The sequence below is a fragment of the Pipistrellus hanaki genome, assembly GCF_964339955.1.
Source record: "Pipistrellus hanaki genome assembly, chromosome: 2".
NCBI lineage: Eukaryota > Metazoa > Chordata > Mammalia > Chiroptera > Vespertilionidae > Pipistrellus > Pipistrellus hanaki.
Genome location: NC_140504.1, coordinates 196765208 through 196780011, shown reverse-complemented (window position 1 = coordinate 196780011; position 14804 = coordinate 196765208). Strand labels below are relative to the sequence as shown.

At 43.0% G+C, this 14804-nt stretch overlaps 1 protein-coding gene across 3 annotated transcripts in view; it reads right to left on the bottom strand.

Annotated features, from left to right (window-relative positions):
- RERE (arginine-glutamic acid dipeptide repeats) overlaps positions 1-14804 on the bottom strand; it is a 350056-nt gene that overhangs the window by 101735 nt on the left and 233517 nt on the right. For all 3 annotated transcript variants that reach the window (XM_084875723.1, XM_084875724.1, XM_084875725.1), the window contains 3 exons: positions 11568-11616; positions 4598-4722; positions 3541-3640 (listed from right to left, as the gene is read on the bottom strand). In XM_084875723.1, the coding sequence (XP_084731849.1) occupies positions 3541-3640; positions 4598-4722; positions 11568-11616 (274 nt within the window). The remainder of the gene's footprint in view (positions 1-3540; positions 3641-4597; positions 4723-11567; positions 11617-14804) is intronic.

The window sequence follows — 14804 nt, the reverse complement described above, 5'->3', positions numbered from 1 at the left end:
TGACATGCTGAGCCAAGAAACACACGTCAAGAGATTTCAAAAGATTGAAATCTTACTGGGTACTTTTTGACCAGAACTGAACTAAATCAGAAATCAATAACATGGAGAGAGAGAGAGAGAAGGGAATGGAGGAAAAAGAAAAAGGGGATAGAAACGTCTATTTCTGGTAATTAAGCAACTTAATTCTAAACAAGCAATAGGTAAAAGAAAAAAATCACATAAAAATTTTCATATTTTAACAGAATAAAAATGAAGAACAACAAATCAAAATTTGTGATAAATCAGTTCTCTAAGATCCTACTTTAGAAAGGTAGGTGAAAGTGTTCAAAATACCTGCCTACCCACCCACAGAACAGAAATACTAATAAGACTAGAGATCAATGGGATAGAAAACAGAAAAATCAATGAAACCAAATGGTAGCTATCTGACAAGATCAATAATGTCGATAAACCTCTATTTAGATTAAGAGGAAACAAATTAGCAATATCAGGAATGGAAAAAGGTAAAAATTATAGATCCTACAGACATTAAAAATAAAATATAGGAATAAATTCAAATTTTTAGCAATTTGATAATTCAGATAAAATGGACAAAACATTTAAAAGACACAGATCAACATATTACCCAACTGGCACATGAATAAATGTACACTCTAAATAGGCTTACATCTATTTGTAATTCCAAACTTCCCATAAAAAAACATTCCCAGATGGTTTCACTGTGAAACAATCAAACATTTAACAAAGGAAAATCATCAATCCCTCCCAAACTTCTTAAGAAAAAAGAGGTAGAAATACTTCCCAACTAATTTTTTGAAGTTAGTTATTCTGATATCAAAACTAGACAAAGATACTACAAAGAAAGACTACAGCTCAATAAACACAAAGGTAAGTTTTTAACAAAATATTAGCAAACCGAACCCAATAGTACATAACCACCAAGCAGGATTTATCCTAGGAATGCATAGTTTGTTTAACATTTGAAATGAATAGATATAGTTCACCAAATTAACAAAATAAAGTATAACAAGAAAAAATAGCACCTGACAAAAATTCAACACCCAGTGATGGTAAAAACCACAATAAACGTAGATATAAAAGGGAACATTCTCAATGTGATTTAAAAACAACAACAAAAAAGAAAAAACCCTACACTACACTCAACAGTGAGTGACATTGTTCTCTCCCTAAGACCAAAAAGAAGGCAAAGATGTGTCTCCTCTTACATTTCCACTGGAAGTCCAAGCAGGGAAAATCCAGCACCCAGAAGAAAGAGCTGACACTGTCTTCCTCTGCAGAGGCATGAGGTGTGTACAGAAAACCCTAAGGAACCAACCAGGCCTCAGGAGGGGTGTGGGAAACGTTTTGTATCTCTCCTTGGTGTAAACCTCTGAAAAAACTCATCAAATGGCATGCTTTTGGAGCAGTTGGTATACATAAATTGTACCCCAGAAAGTTGTTTTTAAAATGACACACTAAAAATCTCCCATGTGACTAAAACAAAACAGCAACAAAAATCCCAAACACCTGGGAGTCAAAATAAATAATCCGGAGGAGCTTATGTTTAAAAATAGGTCCATATAATTATATTTGCATAAAGAACTGACAGTTCAAAAATTTTTAATCTGCGCCTGCAGTTTAAAAACCAGAGTATTTCAATGCACTCATATTCAAACATCCTACTGGGTGCTGCACACCCTGGTGTGGCCATGCTGCAATTGTCACCTTTTTTTAATTTCTATGTTGTCCTGGGGAACAGGAAATAGACACGGGTTTATTCTAAATTGATAAATGCCTAACCGTGTTTTGATTCTACACTACACTCTGAGAAAATAATAAATACTTCTCCAGTGACAATGTATCTTTTTAATTTATTACTTGACATAATTCAAAATTTCCATTACTCCAAGGAAGTCAAAATAAACATTAACTTCTCACAAGATTTTTCTATTCACTACTTTTCAATAAAGAAAGTACCTACAACTAAAACGCTCTAGTACACCGATGAAGTACAAGCCTCGTACTTGTCACAAAACGTGCCCAGAATGCTGCTCTCTGGCGGCTGACTGCATGTGTATTGCATAACTCAAGATACCTGAGCCCTAGAGGGCGGAGGGTTCTTGACGAGAAGAATTTCAAAAGATGGGAAGGCAGTTTCACAGAAATAAAAACGCATAAGACCAGCCGAAACTGGTTTGGCTCAATGGATAGAGCGTCGGCTTGGGGACTGAAGGGTCCCGGGTTCGTTTCCAGTCAAGGGCATGTACCTTGGTTGCGGGCATATCCCCAGTGGGGGGTGTGCAAGAGGCAGCTGATTGATGACTCTCTCTCATCGATGTTTCTAGCTCTCTATCTCTCTCCCTTCCTCTCTGAATAAAATCAATAAAATATATTAAAAAAAAAAAAAAACCTCATAAGACCAAACACCCTCTGGCAATTAAGAAAACTTCAGAAGAAACTTAATACAAATGACCAGGGGCAAAAATGGCTCAAAGTATTTCTGTGTAGAAGAATGCTTTTCCATAAACTGTAGAGGGTTTGGAGTAGAAAGGGAATAAATCTGATAAATTCATGAAAGTGCCAAAAATATACTTAATTAAAAATGGTAACATCTTCATTATTCAAAATTCAACTGATCAGCATAATAATGAAAGTAGACTATTGTTTAATGTACCAAAAATCCATAAAAATTCATTATTACTTGTTAGATTTAATGACTTCACATTAGTGAGCACACAGAGAAGAATTATTCCAAGAAACTTTGAAGCACACGAAGCTCCCCGCACAGCTCGGCAGGGCACCACCTACAGTCCAAAGGCGATGCGGGAAGAACACTGGGCCGAAGAGCCGCGCTGCTGGCGGCAGGTCTGCGCGGTGTGCACAGGGCGAGGCTAAGACAAGCGAGTTGTCCCAGTGAGACCCCTGCACCCACCTCAGTACCTGTGGGCTCCGGTGGTACATTCTACTGTGGCTTTTTCACAGGTGGCTATTTTAAAACTAATTTTGTTTTAGAATCATGTGGAATATTTACACGGTTCCAAAGTCAAACCTACACAAAACAAATGCGTCCGAAGAGGTCTAGTTTCTCCAGTGCTCCCTGCCCTTTGAATACTCATACACAAAGCCCAGCGCTGCCCACAGAACAGCACGGCCCCGGGGTTCGAACCCAGAGTGTATACCATGGATCAGGGCTTACTGGCTCTAAACCATTTCCTTGTGTCTGCCAGGGCAACACCAATGCCTGAGAGGGGGTGTTGTGAGGAGGAAGCAAGACCCTCCGTGCCCAGCATTCAGTTTGGGAGCTCTCAGCCAAGACTGACCGCGAACCCTCGGCTCTCCTCTGCGCTCACCACAGCCCCGGAGCTCAGCTCATGAGCCTAGAGATGCCCTATCACTGGCCGAGGTCAGGGGAGCTCGATGGCCAAAGCCACAGCTCATCTTTCAGTCCCAGTGCTCACTCCGCAGGTCCCAGCTCATCACAGCGCCCTCAGCCAGCAAGGAAAGAGCCTCCTTCCCACCGGGCAACTTCCAAACACTCACTGTGTTCAGCGCATTGAGGGTGGTGTCATCCCGAGAGGCAGCGACACAGCCATCCTCTGTGGAGCCTCCGTCACACATGCCTGCGAACGCCGCCATGCTCCTGAGGAGCGGAAGGGAACACGTCAGTGCAGAATGGTCAGGTGCATTTCCGGCCCTGACCGAGTCCCATTATCACACGCACATAAGCCAGCGTTCTCAGTCCCGTACAATTCACCTTCACTCACTTAGGAAGAAAACGTTCCTTTTACCCATGCCCAGCTGTTGTTCTCCCCATGCTTCGTCAGCACTCAGATTTTAATTTTCGAGCATGAATTATCTGAAACTATATGCCACAACAATTAGCTACATTACACTCTTTTGAAAGAAAAGTCCCCAGAAAACAAAATTAAATCCTCTGAAGCTTTACTTAATTCCTTCCATGCTACACATCAAGTACTTGTAGGAGAATTAAAAGTACAAAAGAGAGAGAAGCCATTCCCTCGGCCACAGCATCCTCATCTCCGCTGTAGCCCCCTGCAAGCACCGCGAGCACCCAGCAGTGGGGCTGGGATGCGGCTGCCGGCCTTGTCGGCCCTGCTGCTGCACGGGCGATGCTGCAGTGAGCGCACGAAATGGCTGCAGATAAAGGCAGGCTCTCTGCCTGCACTGCGAGGGTCAGGGACAGATTTAAACTTCTCTTCTGCAAGATCTTACATAGGTAAGCCACGAAAAACGCGGATGTAGGCCCGGCACCAATGAAAAGACATGAAGTCGAGAACTCTCTGATGGGACTGAAGACGGATGGAATGTATTGTAATGAGGAGTGCTGACAATAGCATGTATGGCTTTAGATGTTTTCCTTCTAACGAGTTCCAAACTCGGCTGTGGGACAAACGGGAAGGAAAAAAAGACTTTATCATGGTAAAACGGGGCTCTGATTACAGAGGGTGTAACAAAACTGAAGTCAGAGGATGCCCACTATATAAATAAGGTTTCGGGGGACCGGAGAAAGTTTATTGCCTATTAACCAATTCAGAGTGCCTGATCCAGAAAGCAGGATGGAGCGAATTCCTCTTACCTTGCTGCCCTCAAGTACATGAGGAGGTCACAGTCATTGACCCCCGGCATCCAGACCAGCTCCTCCTGCTGGGTCACAGCGTCGCCATCTGGAGAAGGGAATGGCTGCAAATCGGGCAGCTTGGCCTGTAAGACAGGGACGGAGGAGTCACAACCAGGCCCGGCCCAGCTGCACAGCTCGCCGACCTCCAGGCCAAACCCTGCGTCCCGGAAGCCGCCTGAGCACGTCTCAGGACCATTTCACACTGAGCATTTCACAATGGACGGCTTCAGCTCTGCTTTCTAAGCAGCAAACTGTCAGAGTTAAACCAGGGCAAGACCCACAGACTGAAACAGAAATGGTCACGTGTGAGTAAAAAATAAATAAAACAACAAATGTCTCAGGAGCTTACAGTGCCGCCTTGATAAAGAAAGAAAAAGCACACGCATTTCCAAGATAACAAGTTTACAAGAGACATCTACAAATAATGCAATCTCACCTAGGATGTTTGCTCAAAAATTAAATGAGCTCTCCTATTAAATTATGCTCTTCTCAGAGAGTCCATGTGAGCCATGTAAACAGAGACACAGAACTGGAGTCACCATTAAAAGCAGAGCTGTGCTAACGAGCGCAGAAATCAGATGAGCAGTGGCTTCAGGACAGGACAGCTGGGGAAGGGGCAGGAAGGAACTTTCTGAGATGACAGAAATGTCTGTCTTGAAACGAACTATCACAGCAGACTGAACAGAAGACATTAATATACAAACAGTTCACTGTACGTAAGCACAATAAAAGATTTTTATAAATATCTGAACATCAGTGCTCAACAAAGATTCTAAGTCAGCTCTAATGTAGAGACTCGAACACCTCGAGCATTTTCCCATCCGCACTCTGCTGGGGCAAAATGAACAGCTACTACTGCACCCATCAAAGATCTATGAAAAGCCAGCCATATGTAAGACACACATGTTCTTATTTTCTTAAACTTTGAACATGGACACATTGGTCTAATATTTTTAACTAAGAGCTGCCGTTTTGAAGCTCCAGTTCCACAGAACCTAGGCAAAAAATGTAAATGAATTAAGCAGGCTTAGAATAAGGCAATACTGTCCAATAGAAATAAAAGGAGAGCCACATAATTCAGTTCAAATATTCTAGCATCCACATTAAATAAACCACATCGCAATCTGGACTAGCTACACTGCAAGTGCTCAAAGCCACTTGTGGCAGTGGCAGTGGCAATGGCGTGGCATGGCAGTGGCAGTGGCAGTGGCTGTGACAGTGCAGTGGCAGTGGCAGTGGCAGTGGCAGTGCAGTGCAGTGGCAGTGGCTCCGGACTGGGCGTACCAGTATGAGTGGGGGGACCAGGGTGACATGGAGAGCTGCCCCATCCTGGGAAGGCTGCCCTTCAGGAACAAGAATCAGCATTTGTGTGTTGTCCAATTTTTCCAAAGTCCAAAAATCCTGACTATCATGGGAAATGGTGGTTGTTTAAGTTTTTAGAACAACTGTTTGCCAAAACACGCGAGTAGGCCGTGCAGCTGCCAGGCCGCCAGGCCGCAGCCTCTGCTTCTCAGGCTTTGACATCTCTCCATGTGTCCGAGCACCACTTTCTGCAGACAGGGTGCTCTTCTTTAATCTAGTAGCAACTTTCAGAACACTTAATTGGGTACCATAATTAGTGCTGCTTAATGTACAGTGAATGTATTGAAATAAAATTAAAGCACAATAGAAATTCATATCAAAAGATCTTTAACATTTGTACCGAGCTCTGCTTCCCCAGTACCAGGTACAGTACCCAGTGGAGCAGCTCTCCAATGACTGTTTGTTAAATTCATTAGAAGGACTGCCTGTGTGGGGGAGGACCGCCTCCTCTGGAGAAAAATGGGCTGGAAAATATGATTAGTTTAAGAAGAGGAAGTGCATGTGGCCCTTAATGGCAGGAATAAACGGTCTACCTTGCTGAGAAGAGAAATATAAGTGAATGACAGTGAGATACAATTTTTCATCTATCAGGTTAACATAAATCTCAAAGTGGACAATATACAAGGCTATGCTAATATGAATGCAAAATAATACAATCTCTATGGAGGGAAATTTTGCAATATTCTAAGAATTACATATGCGCTTGCCCTCTAAGCCAACCAGCCCCCTTGTAGGGATATAAACCAAAGACATGCTGGCAAAAAAGATAAAGATTTATCTGTACAGGCTATTTATTGCAGCCTTACTTGTAACCGCAAATGACTGGAAACAGCCCAAGTCCCCACTGACAGGGACTGGAGAGGGAATGTTGGCGTACTCAGGGGATCCAGGAAGGGAAAGGGGACCGAGGGGCACTCTGCTGCTTCGGTGGAGGGTAAGAGGAGGGTACAGATGGGTATACTAAGCTACCATTTTTCTAAGAACAGAAGGTGGAGGAATATAAGTAAGAAGAAATCATAACCTTAAATTAAAAAACAATTATCCATCAGGAAGGGAGGGAACATGGGGAGGAGACAGGGATAGAAGATAGACTTTTGAACATACTTCGTTTATATGCTTGAGTTTGGAGTCATGTAAATACTTTACTAATTATAAAAACAAAATTAAGTTTAAAAACAATAATCCCTTAAAAACTTTAAAGCAAAATGAAACAAATGCACCTAACTATGCATTGAGTTGGTTCTTCTTCAGGAACTATTTTAAGTAATTTTAAAACATATTATTTTGCCTATACAGCCCTGGTGGGGCATATTTTAAGGCCAAAAAATTAACAGTAAGGTGATGGTTCGGTCATATTATTTTTGTCAGTGTGACTACTGTTGTTCTGAGCTGTCATATATGTATTACAAGATTAAAGCAAATATTTTTGTTGATGTCATTAAAAATAAGATTTGAGACATGACAAAAAGATACAGATTTGGATGAAAGAAAAATAAAATTAAAAGGTCTATATAAAAACTTGAATTTGAATTAGAAGTATCAGAAAGAAGCCACAGTGTATTTTATCTTTAAAAGAAGAAGAAAATGGCTGGCCAGTGTGGGTCAGTGGTTGAGTATCGACCTATGAACCAGGAGATCACGATTCCCAGTCAGGGCATATGCTTGGGTTACTGACTCAATTTCTATCTAGTATGGGACATGCAGAAGCAGCTAATCAATGACTGTCTCTCATCATTGATGTTTCTATCTCTCCCTCCCTCTCCCTTCCCCTCTGACATCAATAAAGAAAAATATTTTTTTAAAAAGAAGAAAATGAAAGCAAAAGCATTTTCCTAACCCGTTCCCTAAAAAGGCCTGGGAACAGCAGCCAGCCCAATAACAAAGAACACCCACGCAGCCAGTGGAAAAGTCCCTTTCCACTGGAAGAACGAGGCTCCTGTGAGGAAAGGGTGGCTGCAGATCCGGGCAGAGAACGTACAAGAGGAGACATCACCATCGTGTCAGACCAGATAAAGGAAACCAACCAAAGTCCACGGGGGCAGAGTCAAAGGGACACAAAACACAACAGGGAGAGGCTTCCATCTCTCCCCAAATAAATAATTTGGTCATCAATAAGAATAACTATAACTGGTTAGCAGATAGTAAACGATCTTAAATCTCCTGGTCACTGCGGGAAGATGATGGGAACGACCCCACAGGATGAAAACGTAAGCAGGAGGGGGAGAGCATTAACCATGCCTTTCCCATGTAAGCCAGGGAATCGACAGTCAGCTAATGAGCCAAAGGAGTTCTGAGATCCCGCAGTAAGCAGTGGGTCTAGGCAACAAGCAAAGGACGCAAATCATCATGAGAAGACACAAGCGCCTCCTGGGAGTCACAGAGCACCCCCTGACTATTCCTGCCAGGCGAGGGGGCCAGGCTGGAATGTGATCAAACCTCTCGACTTAACTACTGATTTTCAAGATATGCTGAGGACAAGGGACCAAGTTTAATGACACACAAAGATTCAACCAGCTAAATCCAGACCATGGGACCCTACAGAGTAAACTCTCCACTGCTTCAACACATGCATCGAGAGGGGAGAGAAGAACATGAGAAACATCAATTAAAAGAGATTTATGAGGCATATCAGGCAGCTGCAACGCACAACCCTTATTTAGATTCCAATTTGAACTGTAATCCAAACAGAAAAAGAAAGCAGCAATTACGGAAATAGAGGACACTTGAATATTAAGAAATTGCTCATTATTTTTGCCCAGCCAGCGTGGCTCAGTGGCTGAGTGTCAACCTATGAACCAGGTCATGGTTTGATTCCCGTTCGGGGCACAGGCCAGGGTTGTGGGCCCAATCCCCAATGTGGGGTGTGCAGGAGGCAGCCGATCAATGATTCTCTCTCATCATTGATGTTTCTATCTCTCCATTTCCCTTCCTCTTGGAAATTATATATATATAAAGAAATTGCTCATTTTTATTAGGTGTGACATATTGTGATTGTTTTGGGGTGTTTTTGTTTTTTTGGAAGAGCCCTTTGGGATATTTACAAGTGAAGGATACAGTTCTGGTTCATTTCAAAATAATGGTGGGAGAGGTGTGAAAGCATAAATTAAATAAATTTTACTATACTATGTGTGAAAGCTTGGTAATATGGATTAAGAAGGTTTATTGTACTAATTGTTCCCTATTTTTGCATGTGCTAATAGTTTATCTAATAAAAAAGTTAAAAATTTTAAGAAGGCAAATGTTGCCAATTCATAAAAAGGTCCTCTAATATTTGATGCTTTGAAACATTTCTTTTTGAAAATAAATCATACAGAATATATTTAAAATCTGATATAATATCTGATTTTAAATTAAAGCATACAAAAATCCAAGGATAGTAAATATGTTTATTTCCAAGAATGTAAGTATCTCTAAATTAAAACCCCTTTTTCTGCTATGGTAGTGAGATAAAAATCTGTAAAATAAAACTCTAGTAGAATGATCTCAAGATACTGGAAGCACATGGAGGTGAGAAAAGCAGGTGTGAAACACGGCGGGAAGAGGGTGCAGCGCGGGAGATGTAACGAGTGTACTCGGCGAGGCCAGATCCTTGGCTACAATGAAGTCCAGGCCCGAAGGCACAGGGACCCAGCGAGAGATGGCAGTCAGCCCTACTAAAGAGACACACCAAGGAAAGGGTGTGCAGCAGGTCCTTTCGTTCAAGGCCATCTCACTGTAACATGATGAGATGCCACAGGAACTCTGGTGTGGCTCCATCGGCCTGTGGGAAAGCTGACTTCACTGTGTCTCCGCGTGGCCGCAGAGCCTGTCAGCTCCGCTAAGTGAGGACTCCCTGGGCCTGGACACGGCAGGCTTCACAGAAGCTTCTTCCGCCCTGTCTCAGCTATAACCCAGCTCTGGATGAGAAGTTTCTTCCAGTAATTAGAGGCCCCGATTGTTTCTGTGTTTTGGTTTTAATATTTCTTTTTTTTAAAATATATTTTATTGATTTTTTACAGAGAGGAAGGGAGAGAGATAGAGAGTTAGAAACGTCGATGAGAGAGAAACATCGACCGGCTGCCTCCCGCACACCCCCTACCGAGGATGTGCCCACAACCAATATACATGCCCTTGACCGGAATCGAACCTGGGACCTTTTAGTCCACAGACCAACGCTCTGCCACTGAGCCAAACCGGCTTCGGCATATTTCTTTACTTCTTATTAATTTCTTTCTCATTATAGAGTTAAAATAGGTTTTTAAAAAATATGAATGACATATAGGAAATACTTAAAACCAGACAGAAAAATGACTGACTAGACAGATTACTAAAACCTCTACATCCTTATCTAGAGTTGCCTGTGTGTCTTGTCTCTAGTTTGTGTGAGCCATAGGGACTAACTCCCCAACATCTATTCCAATGAAATGACAATCATGCTACACCTATTTCCCTCATGGTTTAGAAATGGACAGGGATCCAATCCATGCGAATGAGATGTGAGGACTAAGGGAGGCCTGGGAGGGTTTCCTTTGCTTCTAAGGGAAGAGAAGGATGATCACTTTCCTCCTCTCAAGATTGGCTGCCTTCCATTCACTGAGATCCACTAGTATTTATGTGCATTTAGCAAGGAGAAATGCTGCCCATTCAATTATAATTACACCACAGAATGTACAATGAAGTCCGTCAGAGACAGTACGATGAGAAGGAAAGAAGAACATCCTAGGATCAATGAAATTCAGCCCCCAGCTGAGGAGGAGCCCAGCACAGCCACCAGGGAGCAGGGCGTGGTCCTGTCTGCCCAGAGGGTGATGGAATGTGGGACCATAAAGAGTCCAAGTCGGCCAGAGTTTTCTGCTCCTGCCCATCAAAACATCCTAACTGATAGAGAGATCAAGGAAAGAGTCCTAGTGAGAGGAACGAAACATGAGAGGGCAGAGGTCACAGCATGACAAGTATCCCAACCATCTGGACTCCTCCGAAGGAAAGAGAGCATTTAGAAAGTTAAAATCAAAGTACATGTTAACTAAATGTTTATGGAGCGACTGGTGAATGAATAACAAAATACGATCTATACATACAATGGGCGATTCAGCCTTAGAAAGAATCCCGATATATGCTACAACATGGCTATACACCGAAGACACCCTACCCAGTAAAACGAGCCAGACACAAATGACAGATGCTGTGTGGTCCCACTGAGATGATGTCGGGACAAGAAGTAGAACTGTGGGTGCCAAGGGCTGAGGGACAGGAGGATGGGGAGTTAGTGTTTAGTGGGGGCAGTTTCAGTTTGGGAAAATGAACATTTTCTGCAAGTCAAATGTGGTAATGATTGTACAACATGAATATACTTAAAGCCACTAAATTGTACACTTAAAAATGTTAGAATGATAAATTTCACATTATGTATATTTTATCATAATTAAAAAATAGAAGTATGAGGTAATGGGGGGGGGAACCTTTGCATTTATATAAAAATTCCTGTAGAGATAACAACAGTTCGAAGTTGCTGCTCAAATAGAATAAAAGGGCCAACAGGGTAACAAGAAATAGAGAACCATTCAAGAAGCTCTGAAATGCGCTTTACCTGATGGCTGGGACCCACGCGAATCTCCCCCTGGGTGCTGTTCAGCCGCCTGTCAGGAAGAGAGGACATTTGGTTAACAAATGGAGTTTTGACATAAATGTTCACATATTTTTCAAGGAAAGTAATTCACTTCAAGTAAATGAGGTACAACTCAGGAAGAACCGCTATTTCTAACGCTGCCCTGAACTCCCCACTGCACACGCTGTAACCTTTTCTCCTAACAAGCCCATCACTGCGCTCCTGTCACACCTCCACCGCCATCGTCCACGCCTCCGCGGGAGGCCCAGGCCTCCTGTGTGACCCCAACGGATGCTTCTCTTTTCCAAACATTCAGGATGTCCTACAGTACACCTTACTGAAATATAAACAAGGTAACGGATGGTTCCTAGCGCACACACTGGATCATTCACTCATTCATATATTCGACAAATATTTATTAAGTATCAACTATAAGCCAGAAATTGTCTTAGGTGTTGGGGATAAAGCAATGAACAGAACAATGTCCTCGCCTTCTTGGAATTTACATTCTAATTCAGGTTGAAACAAACAAACAAAAACAAATAAATTATAGGTCAGGTGATGATAAGGCCAAGGAATGAAATAAGATGGTAAATGATGAAATATTTTTACAGTTATTTATACAGGACAGTCACAAAAGATCTTTTTTTTTAATTTTTTTTATTTTTTATATATTTTATTGCCGAAACCGGTTTGGCTCGGTGGATAGAGCCTGTGGCCTGCGGACTAGAAGGTCCCAGGTTCGATTCTGGTCAAGGGTATTTACCTTGGTTGCAGGCTAACTTTCTATCCCTCTCTCTTCCTCTCTGTAAAAAAATCAATAAAATATATTTTTTTAAAAAAGAAAGATCTTCTTAAAAAAAAAAAAATAAATAAATAAATAAATAAATAAATAAATATGAGGAGTCACAGAGTATCTCTTTATCTTGGTTTCGCCACAGAAGGAGGTGTACTTGGCATTCTGGTTCATTTCCATTTCCTTCACCATTTTTCTGAGGGAGGCACATACTGGGTCCCCATTTACCAACTATGTGACCTTCCCGGTGCGTTCCGCCGTGTCACCGCACACTAGATCTAACCCTTCTTATTGCACTTGCAAGGCCCACCCTCCCTTGCTCCTACCTAGCCATCCAAGTTCCTTTTAAAATTGCTGTTTCCAACCAGCCTTTCTGATGCCCTCCATTTCACTTCTCACCCCACCAGAGCGCGGGAGCCTTCCTCCCCACGCCTTTACGGACTATTGGCTGAATGTGCCTGTCCCAGGCCTCGCTCAGGGCCCGCACTGGGTGCCCGTGAGGAAGAGCGCAGGCCCCGCTGCGTGAGCGGAGAGCGCGCCAGACAGCAGAGCCCAGAGGAGCTCAGTCCGCTTCCCCTGCGGGTCTGATGCGCTCACTGCTCTGCTTGAAGCTGTAAAAGTGAATGTAAAACACTTTTATTTCCTTCAGAAGCCTTGGGTCCAGCACTCCCTTCTTTAGTCCACAATTTTTCTCACCAAGAGTCTTATTTTGGCAAAGGTGGCCAGCAGATATGACGAAGGAGAGACAAGTAACAGAAAGAAAAGATGTGCGTCCCGGTACTGATAAGCTTACAACCCACCGTCCGGGAGGTGGCATTTGTCCGCGAGCACAAAACCTTTCAGGAGAAACAGAGTATAAACTGATAAGGGGAGTGGCCAAACTAGGCAGGCCAAAAAAAGCCCGAGAGACAGTTAAGTTCCATAAAGACCTCTGCAGGACAGGCACACAGGACTGATTCCGGGAGGGGGGGAAGGAAGCGGGGAGGCCGAACAGGCCACAGGCGAAAGGGAGGGATGTGGTGGGAAGAAAACGTGCAAGAAGGGCCCACTTTAAAATGTAAGCCCAGCCGAACCCGGTTTGGCACAGCGGATAGAGCATCGGTCTGCGGACTGAAAGGTCCCAGGTTCGATTCCGGTCAAGGGCATGTACCTTGGTTGCGGGCACATCCCCAGTACAGTGGGGGGTGTGCAGGAGGCAGCTTGGTCTATGTTTCTTTCTCATCGATGTTTCTAGCTCTCTATCTCTCTCCCTTCCTCTCTGTAAAAAAATCAATAAAAATATATTTTAAAAAAAATGTAAGCCCCATCTGACATCTTAGTGTCTTCAGGAGGCAAATGGCATGTTGGGGAACAGAAGCTGGAAGTCATCACAAGAAGCCTTGCATGAAGGTATGCAGAAGATCCAGAGGCCGGAAGGCGGTTTTATCATAGCACTGCTTTAAGAAAACCAGCAGCCGGCGTCACCCATTTCCCTTCTGACTTGTCCCTGTGATTCGGAATCGGAATCGTAACCGGCTATGAGCAAAACTGGCTGCCAAAAGCTCTCCTTCCTTTCTGAATACTTCGCAAACGCTTGCTTGCCTTCATGGAAGTTGAGCCAAAAGGTATCATCTCAGAAAGCTTCAGCCACGGCCCGCCTGGCGATCTGCACCACAGCTCACCCTCGGGCTGTTCTAAACCGTCTGTCCGCCCAGCTCCGCACGTGGCCGCCATGGAAGCGTCTCCCTGTTGCGCCACATACACGGCAAAGGCCTTCGTGATCCTAAGACATACACTCCTGGGTCATTTCATTTTAATACCTCTTCCTATTTTTTGTGTTTTTCTTTTCTTTTAATAAACTAATATTAAAAAGGTACCACAATAATAAAAACAAGCCCCCAAATACCTTATTGAATAGAATAACTTATATCTTGCTTATTTGTGTAAAAATGGAGGCTAGCCGCTATTCACAATGCTAATGATGATACAAAGTGAGGCAAAAAAAAGCGTGTTGGGGTATCTTAAGGGTCTAAATTGAAAATGTTTTTTTCTCTTTTATGATTGCATCCACAAAGGTTACTGTAAGGTGAGTAGGTAAAAAGTACAAAATAAAGCTAAAACAAAGAACCTTTTAAGAAACATTTAAACATCGATTTTTACAACAAATGCATTTTTTAAAAATCCTCACCTGAGGATATTTTCCCCCACTGATTTCCAGAGAAAGTAGAAGGGAGGGAAAAAGGGAGAAGGGGAGAGAGAAAACATTGACAGGAGAGAGACACGTCAACTGGTTGCCTCCTGCATGCGCCTCTTCCAGGGCTGGGGATCCTGCAACCAAGGTATGTGCCCTTGAACGGGAATCAATCCGAGATCCTTCAATCTGCAGGCAACACTCTAACCACTGAGCCAAACCAGCCAGGGCAACAAAAGCATTTCTTCATCAT